General features: G+C 36.7%; 2 protein-coding genes across 2 annotated transcripts; one reads left to right on the top strand and one right to left on the bottom strand.

The window, feature by feature from the left end:
* Positions 1–3271: 3271 nt before the first annotated feature.
* On the top strand, positions 3272–5080 carry ccl20b (chemokine (C-C motif) ligand 20b). The gene is made up of 4 exons (XM_028004524.1): positions 3272–3505; positions 3599–3701; positions 4548–4622; positions 4703–5080. Exons 1-4 carry the CDS (start codon positions 3424–3426, stop codon positions 4767–4769), a joined length of 327 nt encoding a protein of 108 aa, XP_027860325.1. The 5' UTR covers positions 3272–3423; the 3' UTR covers positions 4770–5080.
* A 901-nt stretch (positions 5081–5981) lies between these two features.
* On the bottom strand, positions 5982–14508 carry LOC114136801 (toll-like receptor 13). Its single transcript, XM_028005088.1, has 4 exons — positions 12805–14508; positions 10131–12708; positions 7838–7955; positions 5982–6684 (listed from the first exon to the last, which is right to left on the bottom strand). Exons 2-4 carry the CDS (start codon positions 12646–12648, stop codon positions 6444–6446), a joined length of 2877 nt encoding a protein of 958 aa, XP_027860889.1. The 5' UTR covers positions 12649–12708; positions 12805–14508; the 3' UTR covers positions 5982–6443.
* Between the last annotated feature and the right edge of the window lie 90 nt (positions 14509–14598).

Raw genomic sequence — 14598 nt, 5'->3', positions numbered from 1 at the left:
GTCTTTGGAAAATAGCTGAAGCAAACGTCAGATTTGCAACTGCTTCTCAATTGGATTAAGGTCTGAACTTTGACTGAGCCATTCTAATCTGGATATGCTTTGATAAGCATGCTTTCGTTCTGGTTGTGTAAGGTTCCTCTGCTGCTGAAGGTTTAAGTCTTTTGCAGTTTCCAAAAGCTTTTCTTTAAGGATTCTTCTTTATTCAGCACTATCCATCTTCCACAACTTTGCTAAACTCCCTTAGCATGCTTGCTACAAGGCTAATGGCTTTATTTTATTTTTGTTGCCACTTTTCAATAAAAAGTGAATTTATTGATTGCAAGACTAATGGTTACCATTTAGACATATTCTCTGCAGTTTATCTCAAATTACAGTGGCCCTCTTGAGTGTTTCTCACAATAGAGAGACATACAGTAGTTATGCATGCGACGCTTTGCTTTAGTATAAATCTCCTGTGAAGTTTGTGCTTGCAACGTGTCAAAGACAGGGAAAGTCAGTATGGCAGGAAACACTAGTAGGTTCACATTTCCAGAGCTAAAAATAGAACATGACTAAATAATGAACAAATAAAAGACTGTAAAGTCATAATAAATGACCACAATGAGACTGAAGGTGGCAATAAAAGGCATAGCCATAAATTAAAGAAAATCTTGCAGCCTTGATGTGTGATTATATTTATAGCAGAGAAATTGTATACCTCTGCAATAAAAATCATGCGTCAGAGCCTTCTCCAGAGTTCAATGGTTCTCTAAGATAAAACTGGGACATTCCCTGTTTTTGTCCCTTGACAGAAAACGTAGTACTTTGTGAACAAAGCATCTGATTAGGACCAAAGTTCATTTTTCCCAGTGTTGGCACCTAGTAACTGTTTAACTCTGCATTCCAGATTTTGCACCAGAGTCTATTTTATCTGCCATAAACTGAACTAGAAGTTGCTGCTTTCTGCTTTTTCTAAATTTTGTTGCATAATCATCTTTATGCTTTTTATGAAGGCAGCGTTTGAACAAGTTGGTTGTAGTATTTGGAACGACTTTCGATGCATTTTGGATCTTAACATGAAACAAATATTTAACTTGAGAGAAATCTCTCAATACTTTTCTAAGCGCTTCAACCATCTGGGAAATGCAAACCCAACTGTGTTACCACAAGGCTGATCAGATTTCTTTTAGGATCTTGACTTGCATCACCAACAAGGAAACAAACGTCACCATTGTAAACCCAAATTCCCATCCTTGACCTTTGAGCGTTATCATGAATGGGTAACTAATTTTAAACACCTGTGCTATTTTTAGTTCGTTGTTTGGTCACCTGTGGTCTAAAAATAGATCTCATTGAAATGTCTTTTCGCAATTTGTAATGACATCATGGGTACATTTCTCAGAGGCTATTAAAATACTTGGTTTGTTGTCCATTGACAGAAATGTCATGATTTACGTTGCGTAAGGGGAAACATTCCTGTCTTGTAGTTTGAGTCAAAGTGAAAGGTGAAGGCCTTTTTGAAATGTGATACGTTTTCTTTAATGTGTAGTGACACTGGTTTTTGTTTTTAAGACACAGGTGCTCACACCTGCATGCCACTGCAATGTGAGTGCAAAGGTATTGACAGCTCCTGAACTTTCTTAACCTTTGACATGTTATAAGCACAAACTTTATTAAGACCCTTTAAAAGCAAATAATACAACTTAACATATGTTTTATTGAACTGGTGGTTTATTTTGGTTTCAATGCTTGGGTTTTCTAACCCCCTGATCTGCATCGTTAGCAATCGTCTCTTTTTTCCAGCATTAAACTCTGATTAGCATTGTGTAGACAAACATAAACAAGCCTTTTTCGGCCTGAATATCTGATGGTCCTGATGTACGTTGCATCCATCTGCTTGATTCGTTCATCAGTTGTCTTTGGCTTATTAAGGTATATTTGGCGAACTGGTAAAATATGAGCATTTTTACAGGGAATCTCAAGTATTTGCAGATTTCTGCTATTTATTATGGTCTCTAACTCCTACAGTACCGGACGGTCGCTGCATCTGTTTTGCGTTCTTTACAATTGTTGTTTGGTTGTTGGATTGAAAGTATGCTACGATCAATTTGTGGTTTCTTATTTATTTTCTGTATCTTAGTTTTCATATCTTTGAAAGTCGCTGTGTACACTTATAGCCATTCATGCATGTTTATCCTCTATTGACTTCAGTTTGTTTTTGAGATATCTTACTCTAATATAGTTTGAGGAATTGTTATATTAAGAAACAGAGGTTAAAGGGCATAATGACGGCTATTTTTCATTTCATCTGGTGTTCTTTCATAGCATTTCTCAGGATATTGTGCTTGATGTTCTTTCTCCTCTCAGATTGCAACACACTCAGACATCTCTGGGGACTGCAAAGGTACAACAGTTGGCAGTCATGTAGAGATGAGATCAATGATTACCTCTTCAAAAGAGTGTTTTTTTAATAAAGTATTGGAAAAAATGGAACCATAAACCATTTTCTAGACAATTAAAAGCTTTTCTTTAACAACAAGATCATATTTTGTATTGTTGGCCAATTTGTAGGAAAAAGGTTTTGCTTATTTTGAAAAGAGAAAAGTCGCTTTAAACCTAGTTCTACCAGATCAAGATTAGCAAATATATAGTGTAGAAATGCAGCCTTAGATGTGCAATTCATTGTGTTTTTGCATGTTTTTCCTGTTGTGTTTGTTCTTGGAGATAAAAAAAAACAAAACATCTGGTTATGGTTGAGCAAACAATACAACTTTACATTAGGAAGGTGTTTTATTTAGCTTTTGCCTTTAAACCATTTTTATTCTCTGGATTTGCTTTACAAAAACAACCAAAGGAGTCAATCAGAAGATAATAGTTTAATACTATATTGTTAAAATATATAGCAAGACATTTTCCCATGTAATAAGTGAAATAATCCACCAGTGGAACCAGAACTTTTTCATCAATATTAAGGAATTATTGGCCTAAAACAAGCTCCTCTGTCTTTCTAAAATGTTACCTGTAAGTTAGTTTGATCTTATTTCAAGTGTGTTACGATATTGGCACAAGAAACTAGACCAAAAATAGTTAATATTTTGCGTTTTTGCATTAGCTTTGATTCAAACGTCACTATCCTGAACTCCAAAGCTGCAGAGTAGAACTCGCCCATGCAGTGGATTATTGGTTTTAGTTGCTTATTCAGCTGATTTCATCCAGATGAAATTTCCAAGCTTTCCGTCAATCATTTCCTGGTTTAATACTGAAGAACATCGCATGGTCTTACTCCACCCAGCCCACCTGGGAAGTCCCACTGCTGGCTTCACGGCCTATTTAAAGGAGGGATCACAGCACCTGATGTGTAGCAATCGCTGAATTCCTTCAGACCTGTTGCGCCTCTGCAGCTTCGTTTACACACGACAGACCAAGACCAGCAGTGGCGTGAGAATGGAGAGCAGCAAGGCGTGTCTCTTTGCAGCGCTGTGCGTCTTCCTCATTGTTTCCAGCTTCGTCTGCAGCTCAGATTCAGGTGAGTGAGTCGGATCCGTGGAGGCGCCAGAGTGTTTGAGGTGAATATTTACAGAAAATGTGATTCGTTAACCGTTGTTTTTTCTGTTCGCAGCGAGCTGCTGCACGAGATACACCAAAAAGAAGCTGTCCTGCCTTCAGGTGAAGAACTACAGCATTCAGACCATCCACGGCTCCTGTGACCTCTATGCCATCATGTGAGTTTGGACGATACTATTTAAAAATTAAAATAAAATAAATTGTTATGTGAGTTTCTGGAGCTGCTGAAGGAAAAACGAAGAGTCTTTTTTAAATAATATGCACAATTAAGTGAGTATTACAATTAATAGATGCATTACAGTTAACATGACAATAACTGTCATGATTGTAGTAATAATTTTCTGCAGAGTGCATGTTTGCATATAGCAAAGTTCTAAACTTTGCTATATGCATCTTAATAACAGTGATCTAAATTTTATTTTTATATATTTCTAATAAAATCTTCCGTCAAGACTTTTAAAAATTGGACTGTTTTTCTTAAAATGAAGCAAATTTACACATATGTTTCAATAAAAAAAAATTAAAAAAATACTTGTTTAATCTTAGTTTATCATGGAGCAGGAAAAAAATCCCAGATGATTTTGGGATGATGAAAAGTTTGAACATCCCTGTATTAAAACTGCCATCATCAGTTGGTATCACCAGTTCAAACCCAGTTTATTTATAATAATATGCATAAATTTGCATTAATTAGTAATTTGTTTTAGTGGATGGGGACCAAAACGGTTTCCAGCCCAGGGCCCACATCCATGTAAATCCGGCCCTGGTTAGATAGTAGAAATGGCTTCTTCAGATGTTAATTCCCAATAAAAATAAAATAAATGATGAGAAAAATCTTGTTAATCATCTACCTTAAATGATTGATAATTTGATCAGTTACTCAGAACTTTGCTCTTAGTTGAGTTAAAGTATGTTGAGGTAGAGCTACTCCTCGTTTTTGGGAACTCTGCCCCGCTCTGCATTTCAGGAACGACAGCTCATGCATGTTTGCTCTCGTCTTGCAGTTTCCACGTCAACGGGAGGTTCGTGTGCGCCGACCCGGCGAAGCCGTGGACCGGGAGGGCCGTGAAGTGCGTGGAGTGAGTATTTTAAACGTCCCTCTTCTCGTCTCTCGGCTCTCGCGGCCTCTTACTGATCAAATCTGTGTTGCTGTTTGCAGTGAGAGACGGAAGAAGAGCGTAAATGAAGTCATGAAGAAACGGAGAAATGACAACAAAACTCAATAACTTGGAGACAAAATGGCTGGAAAATAAGAGAAAATATGTTTAAGGTTCTCTAAAGGTCTTGTTGAATGGTAACAGGGATTTAATGCTTTTCTGTCACCTTTTTTTTGTACATATATCTTTTCTGTTTTATAAACAGGAACGTGTAGTATTAATAATACCTTTACATTTATAATGGTTGACGTAAATGTGCAGCAGAGAGGCAACTTTTATTTGCTGTTTATTTAAAATGCATGTAATTTGTGAGATTTTAACATAAAAAACGTTAAATGGTGTTAAAATGTGTCTAATAAAGCTGGAAAAATGTCACTGTGTATATTTGATTTTATTTGAGAGTTTCAAACATTTAATTATGAACATCGTTTTAGGTTTCTACACCTTAAATATTTCTTAAATATCTCAAATTCATACAAGATATAATATCTATAATTATCTATTTTTCCGTATAGAAAAAAAGGAAGCAGAAATTGTTTTCACCAACATAGGAGGTTTCTTCTGTGCGCCAACAATTAAAGAACATACATATGAACATGTAAAGCAAACATATCTAAAATGTTTAGCTTAGATGTAAATAACTACTTAAAGATAAGTTAAATTAAAAAATTTGATTTAAAAAAAGTTTAATTACTCCTTAACCAAAGAAAATAAACTTGCATTTCAATTTAAAATGTTGCATTTTACAATACAATTTAAATAACCGCTTTTTATTGTTTTTAAATACTGAAACTCTTTATAGGAAAGTTAAAAAAATATATTTTGTTAGTTTTAACTAACTGTGTGAAGTCACTAGTCATAAACTACGATTGGGAAAAAGTCAATATTTTTATACTCACAAACTAGATCCTCACATTTTCATGTAATTTACTCATCTGGCTGAAAAATGTGATCTATAAATAAAAGGTTTTTTTCCTTCTTTAGAAAGTGCAGATAGTTTAAAATCACTCATCTATGTTCACTTTCTGTGAGGAAGTGAAAGTTATTTAAAGAGCTTAAGAGTTGGGACTTTTTCATCTAAATCAAAATGTGTTCAGGTTTATAGTTTTGCTTTCAGTCTGTGAATAATCTATATTTATAAAAAGCTGCTGCAATTTTGTGTTTCTGCATTGCTGATTTATTTCACTTGAATTTAATAGAAATATTTAGTTTTTCCCAGATAATTTGTAAACAAATAATCTTACAATGCTTTAGTAAAAAGCATGCAGTGAATTGCTTTCACAAATAAATTTAAGTTTATTTTCTCATTTTTGTTTTTATTAAAGATTACCAAAAGGCAAAAATAATGCATACATATAATATCTAAAAGGAAAACACAGTTAGAGAAAAAAAGAGAAACAGGATCTGACCAAACACAACTAGAAGTCTGTCAGGTATAGAAACGCAGGTGAGATTTACTGGAAAAATAACTTTTACTGCTATAAAATCATAAAAATAAAAACACAGAACCTTAAAATCAACGGTACAGAAACCAATATTTATCAAATCATGCTAAAGAAAAAGACAGTAAGGTTTCCAGAGCTGTTCTACAATGTCTGAACTTTTAAAAACCTGTTTTTCAGCTCATACTACAATATCTTTTAGTTGATAGAGATGTAAATTAAATCCTCTGTTGTTCACATGTTGCAGAAAATAATCCCAGATCGTCCAGAAGGAAGTCATTATTTGCTCCCTTCCTTCTCATCAGTACGTTTCTGTCACAGCGAGCTGTAATTTCTCCTCATTTGGATCGTTTCCGGTCTGCAGAGCCTTCCTCAGGTTTTCCCAGAATACCTCTGGGTGGCCGGCGGCGCGCGGCCAGCTCAGGTAGGTCTGCTTCTTCAGCAGCTTCCTCATTCGGTGGAAAGGAGACAGCAGGTAGGTGGGAATGTCCTCCAAAAACACCAGGATCAGCACATCCTTCTGCTCGTCAAAGAGACGGAAACTGTGGAGGCCAGCAGGAGAGAAAATGGCTTTAGGAAAACAGTGTTGAGTTTAGGGTTGTTAAAATAATCGACATTTTGATATAATTAATACTGGGGCTGTAACAAGTACTCAAATGATTCGATTTAGCGCACTGTGTTCTGGCCGCGTGATTATTTCAACGCTTTTATTTACACCTATGAGTTGTTGACAAATGCTAAGTTCTAGCAGCATAATGTCCAATTTTCAAGTTCAGTGCAGAGGGATTTCATTGATGATAATGTCCAGGTTTTTTTTGCATTTTTCCGGGGACTAATAAGCATTTTTAAAATGTCTGGTCCGATGCCTGGAGTACGGCAGTCTTTCTCTTCCTGGAGCTGCTGCATGATGGCGGCGCAGAGCGCAGCGGGTGCATTTATACAGGTGGAGCAGAGCTTCATGCAGATACAGATGGAGCTGCTGTAGCTGTATGGATGAACTGGAAAATAAATTTCCTACCATTTCAGTCACAACAAATGGGCGGCGGAGCGTACCGTGGTGGTACATGTATTTTTCTGTGTGCGACAAACCAAATTCAGTCATTCACATGGACATAAAAGCTCTAAACTGCTGGGCACAGTGAAAGTTCGTCTGTTAAATTGACTGAATACATAAACTGTAGTATAGACATATTTTTATAACTATGTTTATGGGCCTGCTGCTTTATTACTACATTGAATATATTTTCAGATTTTTGCATAATTTTGTTCCGGTTAACTTAAAAAGTCAGCTATTTTTGTTACTGGTAAATTTTTTCAGCTACAGAAAAGTAATTGTTTGGGATGCACAAATATGAAAAATTGGGCCGATGTTGCTGTTATGGCAGTACTTACCAATATTTTATTTTATAAAATGTTTTATTCAGTTACTCGAATAATCTTCAGAATAATCGATAGATTACTCAGTTACTAAAATAATCATTTACAACAGCCCTAATTGATACTAAATGAAAACTAGAGTCGTTATCTTTGGACCTATCGAGGAACGATCCAAGTCATGGGGTAGTGCTGGACTCAGACCCGAACCTTTATTGTCACATAAAGACAGTTCAAAATCAGCCTTCTGTCATCTGAAGAACATTTCCAGCATATAAAGGTGGTAAAAACTATTAGACAGCTCTGTTTTCTTTTGCTTACCTGGCTGTCTGGACCTCCCTGGAGCACCACTCGCTCCTGAGATATCTGCGGCTGATCACACAGATCGTCTTCCTGCTGCTATAGATGGCATCTGTGATGTTGTCTATGATGGGCTTCCCTCCAGAGGAGAACAACAAACCGCAGAGGTTCAGCTAATATACAACAGCGACACCCTCTGGAGAACTAGTGACATTACAACGCTCACTGGTTGCTCACTGGTTAAAACTATTTCTTGGAATTTATACAAAACCGTGAATAATAGGTTGCTTGAACTGTTGTCAGTGATGTTGTGACACTTGTTGGAGTCTGACATGAGCGAGCTGAGGCTCATAGAGCTGCACCACTGGAAGGTGGAGCTGTGGTAAAAAGAAATGACGAACTGGACCGACAGCTTGAAGCTTTAGGTGCAGAAACAGCAGCTCTGGGATCATGTTGAGAAAATAAAACCAAACCAAATCCAAAGATGCCTGTTTCAGACACAAGGAAACAAAGGTCTTTCTTGAGCTGCAAAATATTTTAGCTTTGGAGACATCATGCATGCGAGTCTGAAAACAGGATTTGAAACAACTAAACGATATTTGTAAGAATATTTAGGTGATGAAGATGAGATTGCTATACATGCGACTGAAATACAGAATGAGTTGGTGACGCTCTTTACACCAAAACGGTGCCTCCTCTGATGTGAGCACGAGTAAAAACAGTTTTAACATAAAGTGAAGGTACAGAGACCCTTGCATAAGAACTTATAATTCCCCAGTCATTCATTAACTTTTACAATTTGTGTTTATTCTAAGTGGTTAATTTTTCTTGTCTTCAGAGTTGTGGTCTTCAGTTTCAAATTTTCTAATTTGAAACTAAAGACTGTTTTGTTTTTGGTCAACCTGGACTTTCTCTTCTGAGTTTGCTTTACTTCCTGTTTTCGTCCCTCTAATGTTGGCTTATCTTGAGCTTTGTGATTGTACCGTTGTGTATTTTAGGGTCTCTCTACTTTGCAGTCTGATCTTCTCACTTGTCTCTTGTTATTTCTCTCTCTGCTGTTGTGTCTTGTCATTTCTTCATGCTTCTGCTTTCCAGTCTCTGTTTTTCAACTTGCTTCATGATCTTGTTGTATTCTAAATCTTTGACTTTGTTTTTGTAAGTTTCTGTTTGAGTTATTTAATTTTTCACACATATCAAGCCTCCCGCCTCCCCTGATTTGCCATTGGTACAAAAGATTGTGTACAGTGGGAAACATTTAAAACAGTCACCTATGATCTTAGGAATGGACATCCCAGTGAAATTAGACATTCAACCACAGAATGTGGGAAATTTGTGGTCTTTATGTCAAAGTATTCCTCAGACAGAGGTGTTGCTAGCTGTCCAACAGCCAAAGTTTGGACTAAACTGAAGATAATGGCTACAAGTTACTAGAATAATCATATCAACCATGTTAAAAAGCAAATATGTGATTTTGATGTTCCCAAACCAGACACTTTCTCACCAGGAATACTCCTGTAAGTTCTGGACATGAGCTCGTCTTTGTCCCAACAATGCAAATCCAGCTCTTCAAAGCCTCCCCAGCAACCCGTACTTTTGCAAGACCCTCCACAGTATTCACTATGGGGCATACATTCATTCATAAGCTTTCTCCAGATCCAGAAAATTCAGGTGGACTCCACCTAACTCCCATGACACTTCAGCAACTCTTCAAGTCTAAAGACCTTTTCTACCATTGGAAGGAAAATTCCAGTGCTCCCACCTGAATCTGAGAGTCTACAGATGGTTTAACTTTTCTATAACATAATGGTACATGAGGGGAAAAATACCGTTTGTGTGTCAAGTTAAGTGAAGATCCAGTTTGAAGATATTTGGTACACATAGAGACCAACGGTGGGTATGTAAATGGCAACCATGTTAACAAGAAGATTAAATGGTGTGTGAATTTTACCGCATGCAAAGGACACCTCATGGACACTCCAGGCCACCATACCAGCAATTAGCAGAAGGTCTCAGTTTTGGTTTTGAATCAGGTTTTGTGTTCAAGTAGCCCAATTACTCAACATGTGGATCATAAAGTATTGTCAAATATGAACCCAGTGAATACACAAGTAAATCCTCAAATGTAAAATGCTTAGCATGACAACAATATTTAGTACAATTGCACGAGGTGTGCCTTATGTTCAAAAACTGATAGATTCTAGCATCCAACCTCTTTAACATCTACTCTTCCTTTGTCCTGAGCAACTGAACCAGACAAACATTGAGTTTCACGCAAATGTAAAGACTTTTCAGTATGATGTAGGAAAGGTCTTACCTGGTTCAAAGTCTCGATGGTGCAGACACAGCCTCCAGCCCTGCTCTCCTTCCAGTTTGGGTAACAGTTCACCAATCACCCAAGGCTCATCGCTGGAGTTGTAGGAGATAAAGGCGTCGTACTGATGAGGAGCTTGCTTATTTTTGTACTTTGAGTCAAAGAGCCAAGCCCAGAATAGGTAGTAGGCGATGTAAAGTTGGGACCTCATGAAATGGTAGCTGAAGGACATAACCATGACAAAGAGAACCATGCATGTTGTGGACACAAAGCAGATGAAACCCTTATCCTGTAAGCAGGATGTGAAGTCGAAACCCAAGAGCTTTTTGCCTTTGAAGTCATCTGGATAGTTGCAAGAGTAGTTATACGCATCATTAACCTGTGTTTGTGTATTTGCTATTGTCCAGTTAAGGAACCAGGCATTGTCACAGTCACAGGAGAAACTGATATATGTAAAGTCAACACACAGGAGCGATGGAAGCGACTTGATTACGTCTTCAGTGATGACTGAGTATTGGTTGTGTCTTCCCTCCAGGAACTCCAGCTTGGTCAGACTGGCATCTATGAAGAAATCTAACGACTGAAGACCTGTTCGGTGTATGTAGAGGTTTTTAAGGTTTTGAATTGGGGCAAACAGTTCTGAAGACAGAGTCCTCAAATCATTTGACCCAAGATCAAGAGTTTCTAGCTTTGGGGTGTATTTAAATGTGTCTTTATCAATGTAGATAATATGAATTCTTTTGGCATAGAAACTCAGCAAGTTGTTTAAACCTTGCAGGAAATTTGCAGGCAGACAGGACTTTCCAGAAGAGTGCTGACCAATAATAGACAACTCCTCCAAACGGGACAGATTAGAAAATGGTGGATATGTCAGAGGGTGACTGTCAAAATATTTAATGTGATTAGAAGATAGATCCAGTCTTCTTAGATTAATCAGAGCATTGAAAACACCTGACTTTAAGGCCTCTCTTTTGATACTGTTTGTCTGCAAGCAGACATCAGTGAGATTTGTCAGTCCAACAAAACTGTCTTTATAAAAGTCCTTTATTTGATTTTGATGTAACGATAAGTTAAGGAGAGACCGCAAGCTCCTAAATTCCTTTGGTAAAATTTTAGTAAGTTTATTTCCATTCAAATACAGACGTTTAAGGTTTGAAAGATGATTTTCAAAAGATCCATTTAAATGTGCTATCTGGTTGGATTGTAATCTGAGAACTTGCAGTCGTAGCAAATCCTTGAAGGCACATTTGTTCAGAGCTGGGATTGAGTTATTCTTCATGCTTAGTTCCTTCAGCATCGTCTTATTGGAGAAATCTTGACATGTGATTGAGCGGATCGTGTTGCTATCTAGATCAAGCTCAGAAAGATTTTGTAGATTCCTTGTTGCGTTTGGAACAGATGAAAGTTTATTTCTACTCAGACCCAAAATCCTTAAACCTTTTAGCGCTGTGAAGGCATTTTCTTGGATAATTTCTATAGAATTATCTGCTAAATCTAACTCAGTCAGATGGACACATGATTTGAACAAATCTGAATGGATCATCTTGAGCTTATTGTGTCGAAAATGCAATTTAGACATTGTTGGGATGGAGCAGGAAATGTTGATGAGTTGACTTTGGTTTCGTTTCATGCTGTTCATCCGCAGAAAGATGAGCGATGAGTTTACAGCTTTAAATAATTCTTTCATATCATCAAGAGACATAATCAGCCCAGTGATGTCAAGACTGGACACTGTGCTCAAGAAAGTGTGGTTTTTCAGATTCCACCTCATTGGTTTGTTTCCGTTAGGATTGCCGATCTTCAGACAGGTGAGATTTTGGAAGATGTCAGCAGTGATCCTAAAGTCTTCCAAAGGATTAAAAGTCAAATCAAGTCTGCAAAGATTGAGTGAGTTGTTGGTAAGTTCCCATGAATGAAAGGCTTTTAAACTATTTCCTTTAAGCACCAACTCTTGTAGCTGTGGCATATGCTGCAGTATGAGTTGAACATCTGTGGTCTGTTTCAGTTTGTTGTGTGAAATATCCAAAACTTTTAATTTCCTCAAAGACTGGAAAGATGTGGATGACACAGTTTTTATCTGGTTATGATTAATTCGTAACTCAGTGAGGTTGCTCAACCCATCAAAAGCTCTTTCCTCTAGTTTAATAACTTTATTGTTGTTAAGATTTAACTTTTGGAGGGAAGTCAGAGAGGCAAAAGCAGCGCTTTCGATATGTAAAATCTTATTGCGATTCAGTTCCAAGTACACTAGAAGAGGTAAGGGTGTGAAATCTGAAGATCGTATCTTTGTCAACCTGTTTACAGAAAGGTCAAAGCCGGTAACGGTCGGAGGAATATCCTGAGGAATAGCAGTCAGTCGCCTCTGCACACATACAGCTATAGTCTTGCTCAGGCTGCAGCTCTTCAGTGAAAATCCACTGGCAGGAACAGCAGAACAGATCAGAAACATCAAGAGGAAAATCACGTTGCCTTTGGAACATCTTGAATGTCTTTTTGCTCTAGCTACGTCCTCTGATCCCATTTTGTAATCTTCATCGAATTCTGTTTTGTAAACAGCCTCTGGATGAGTTTATCTGCATCCCTGAAAAGTCAGTAACCAGACGAGTGTATAAAATACAAATGTTTGCAACATATTTAGAAGCTTTTTGCATTAAAATATAAATTTTCAGACACTTACTTTTGCTTTTAAGAAATGCTCACATATCAGCGATCTTCACAAAACGATGTGCTGAAAAAGTCTGTACTTGAGTTAGTGTGAGACAATCTAGCTAAGTTTAGAAACAGATCATCTTTCTGCGAATCACGGAGGAAATGGAAATTGCCCTCAACAGTAGAAGAAGAGTTATTTTGGTTGTTGCTCATTTAAGGTCTGCTGCCCTGTCAATGTTAGTGTTTTTGTGAAACATGTATTTTAGAAACTGTTGCATGTCTGTTTCCTGTTCCTTTTATATTAGACAAAGATGGACAGAGTAACAAAATAATGTCCTCAAGTAAAAATACTTAAATTTTTCTTACTCAAGTAAAAGTAATGACTGTAGTAAGAGTGAAAAATGTTTATCAGCTGTTACGAAGACTTCCAAGTAGTTGGACATTTATATTTATGCTTTTATTTTAAAGTGGATGAAAGCCGTTTATGCAGCAGTTTCATTTCCTCATATTCTATTTTTTCCCCAGTAACATTAGTTCAAACTGTAAACATACAGAGAACAAGATACAAATATGAATAAAATATCTAAGGGCATTAGAGAAAAAGTAATTAATGTCAAAATTAAATTGGTGCTCAAGGGTTGTGATCTTTCAACAGCAGATATAATCTAAATTACTAGCATTTAAACCTGATTTTGTGAAGATAATAAAATCTGGAAATTAGTTTTTTGTTGCAGATGTTTGGTAATTTATGGTAAACAGTAAAACAGTTCTATATCAGTAGGGTCACTTTTTCCATTTCAAATAGAACAGCATTTATTGCTGCAGTATTATTATTATTTTTACAACAACTTAACAACAATCGACTGTACTTTGTATCTCTCTGCTGGAGAGACGAACAGAGAAATTTAATTTATGTTGCACCAGTAGGAACGAGGTTTTTCCGTTTTGTGACTGTTGAGTTTTAATAAGTGCGTTGAGGTCTGGCTGATGGGAGCGGTAAAAATAAAAATAGAGAAGTTATTTGATGTTCTGCAGTTTGAGGTATAAAAAACAAGGCTATGTTGTGGCGAGCGCGACAGCTTCTTCATGAACCAAACCAACAGCCCACTAAACTACCAGCCCACCGGAAAAGTTCCCAGTAGTCCCATATAACTGTCTGCCTTTATTATGAGAACATTTTAAAAAACAAACTAAAACCCAATTTGTTCCTCCAAGCTTTTATATACTGACTTTGTTTTGTTTGTTTTGTGCAACTTATGTGTGACTTTCTGTAAAAGCTGCTTTATGACTAACCTTTATTCACTTCCTCTTGTGTCTTATCTAAAGCCTGGCACATCTTCTGTGGCTGTGTGGTTTCTGATATGTAAAATACATCCTGTACTTTGCAGAACTTACTGGCCTCCCACTTCATCGCACTTCTGCAGGGTTAGAAAGAGAAGAACTTGTTGTTTTACCAACATGTTTGGCGTGAAGAATGAAAAATGTGGGGTGGTTAATCGTCTTTTCAAAAATATACATTGAATTAAAAAAAAAGTCTCTAGAAAATTTGAGAGCAAAAACTCAAATTTATTTATTTTGAGATTATTATTAAACATTTTCTAGAAATTTCTGAGTTTAAAAAGTCAAAAATTTGCGACAAAGAGATTGATCTCAAATTAGAAAAAAACGTGTAAATTTGACCTTTGAAACTCAGATTTTCACAGTTTCTCATAAATTTTACATTTTTATATTTTCAATTACATTTTTAACATATACCTGTAATTGCACAGTTTTATTTTTACTTACCACAAATAGTCTAATTTTAATGCACAAATACAAATGC

This window comes from Xiphophorus couchianus, chromosome 21, assembly GCF_001444195.1.
Source record: "Xiphophorus couchianus chromosome 21, X_couchianus-1.0, whole genome shotgun sequence".
In the NCBI taxonomy this organism is placed as follows: domain Eukaryota; kingdom Metazoa; phylum Chordata; class Actinopteri; order Cyprinodontiformes; family Poeciliidae; genus Xiphophorus; species Xiphophorus couchianus.
The sequence above is the reverse complement of the archived record's forward strand: the minus strand, read 5'-3'. Positions and strand labels throughout refer to the sequence as shown.

Excerpts from the sequence above, each read along its gene's own strand:
- ccl20b (XM_028004524.1), top strand. The coding sequence starts at position 3,424 with ATGGAGAGCAGCAAGGCGTGTCTCTTTGCAGCGCTGTGCGTCTTCCTC. Across the intron at positions 3,702-4,547 it reads TGTGACCTCTATGCCATCAT|TTTCCACGTCAACGGGAGGT; the intron begins GTGAGTTTGGAC and ends CTCGTCTTGCAG. Across the intron at positions 4,623-4,702 it reads AGGGCCGTGAAGTGCGTGGA|TGAGAGACGGAAGAAGAGCG; the intron begins GTGAGTATTTTA and ends TGCTGTTTGCAG.
- LOC114136801 (XM_028005088.1), bottom strand. The coding sequence starts at position 12,648 with ATGGGATCAGAGGACGTAGCTAGAGCAAAAAGACATTCAAGATGTTCC. Across the intron at positions 7,956-10,130 it reads CCATCGAGACTTTGAACCAG|GGAAGCCCATCATAGACAAC; the intron begins GTAAGACCTTTC and ends TCTCCTCTGGAG. Across the intron at positions 6,685-7,837 it reads AGGGAGGTCCAGACAGCCAG|TTTCCGTCTCTTTGACGAGC; the intron begins GTAAGCAAAAGA and ends TGGCCTCCACAG.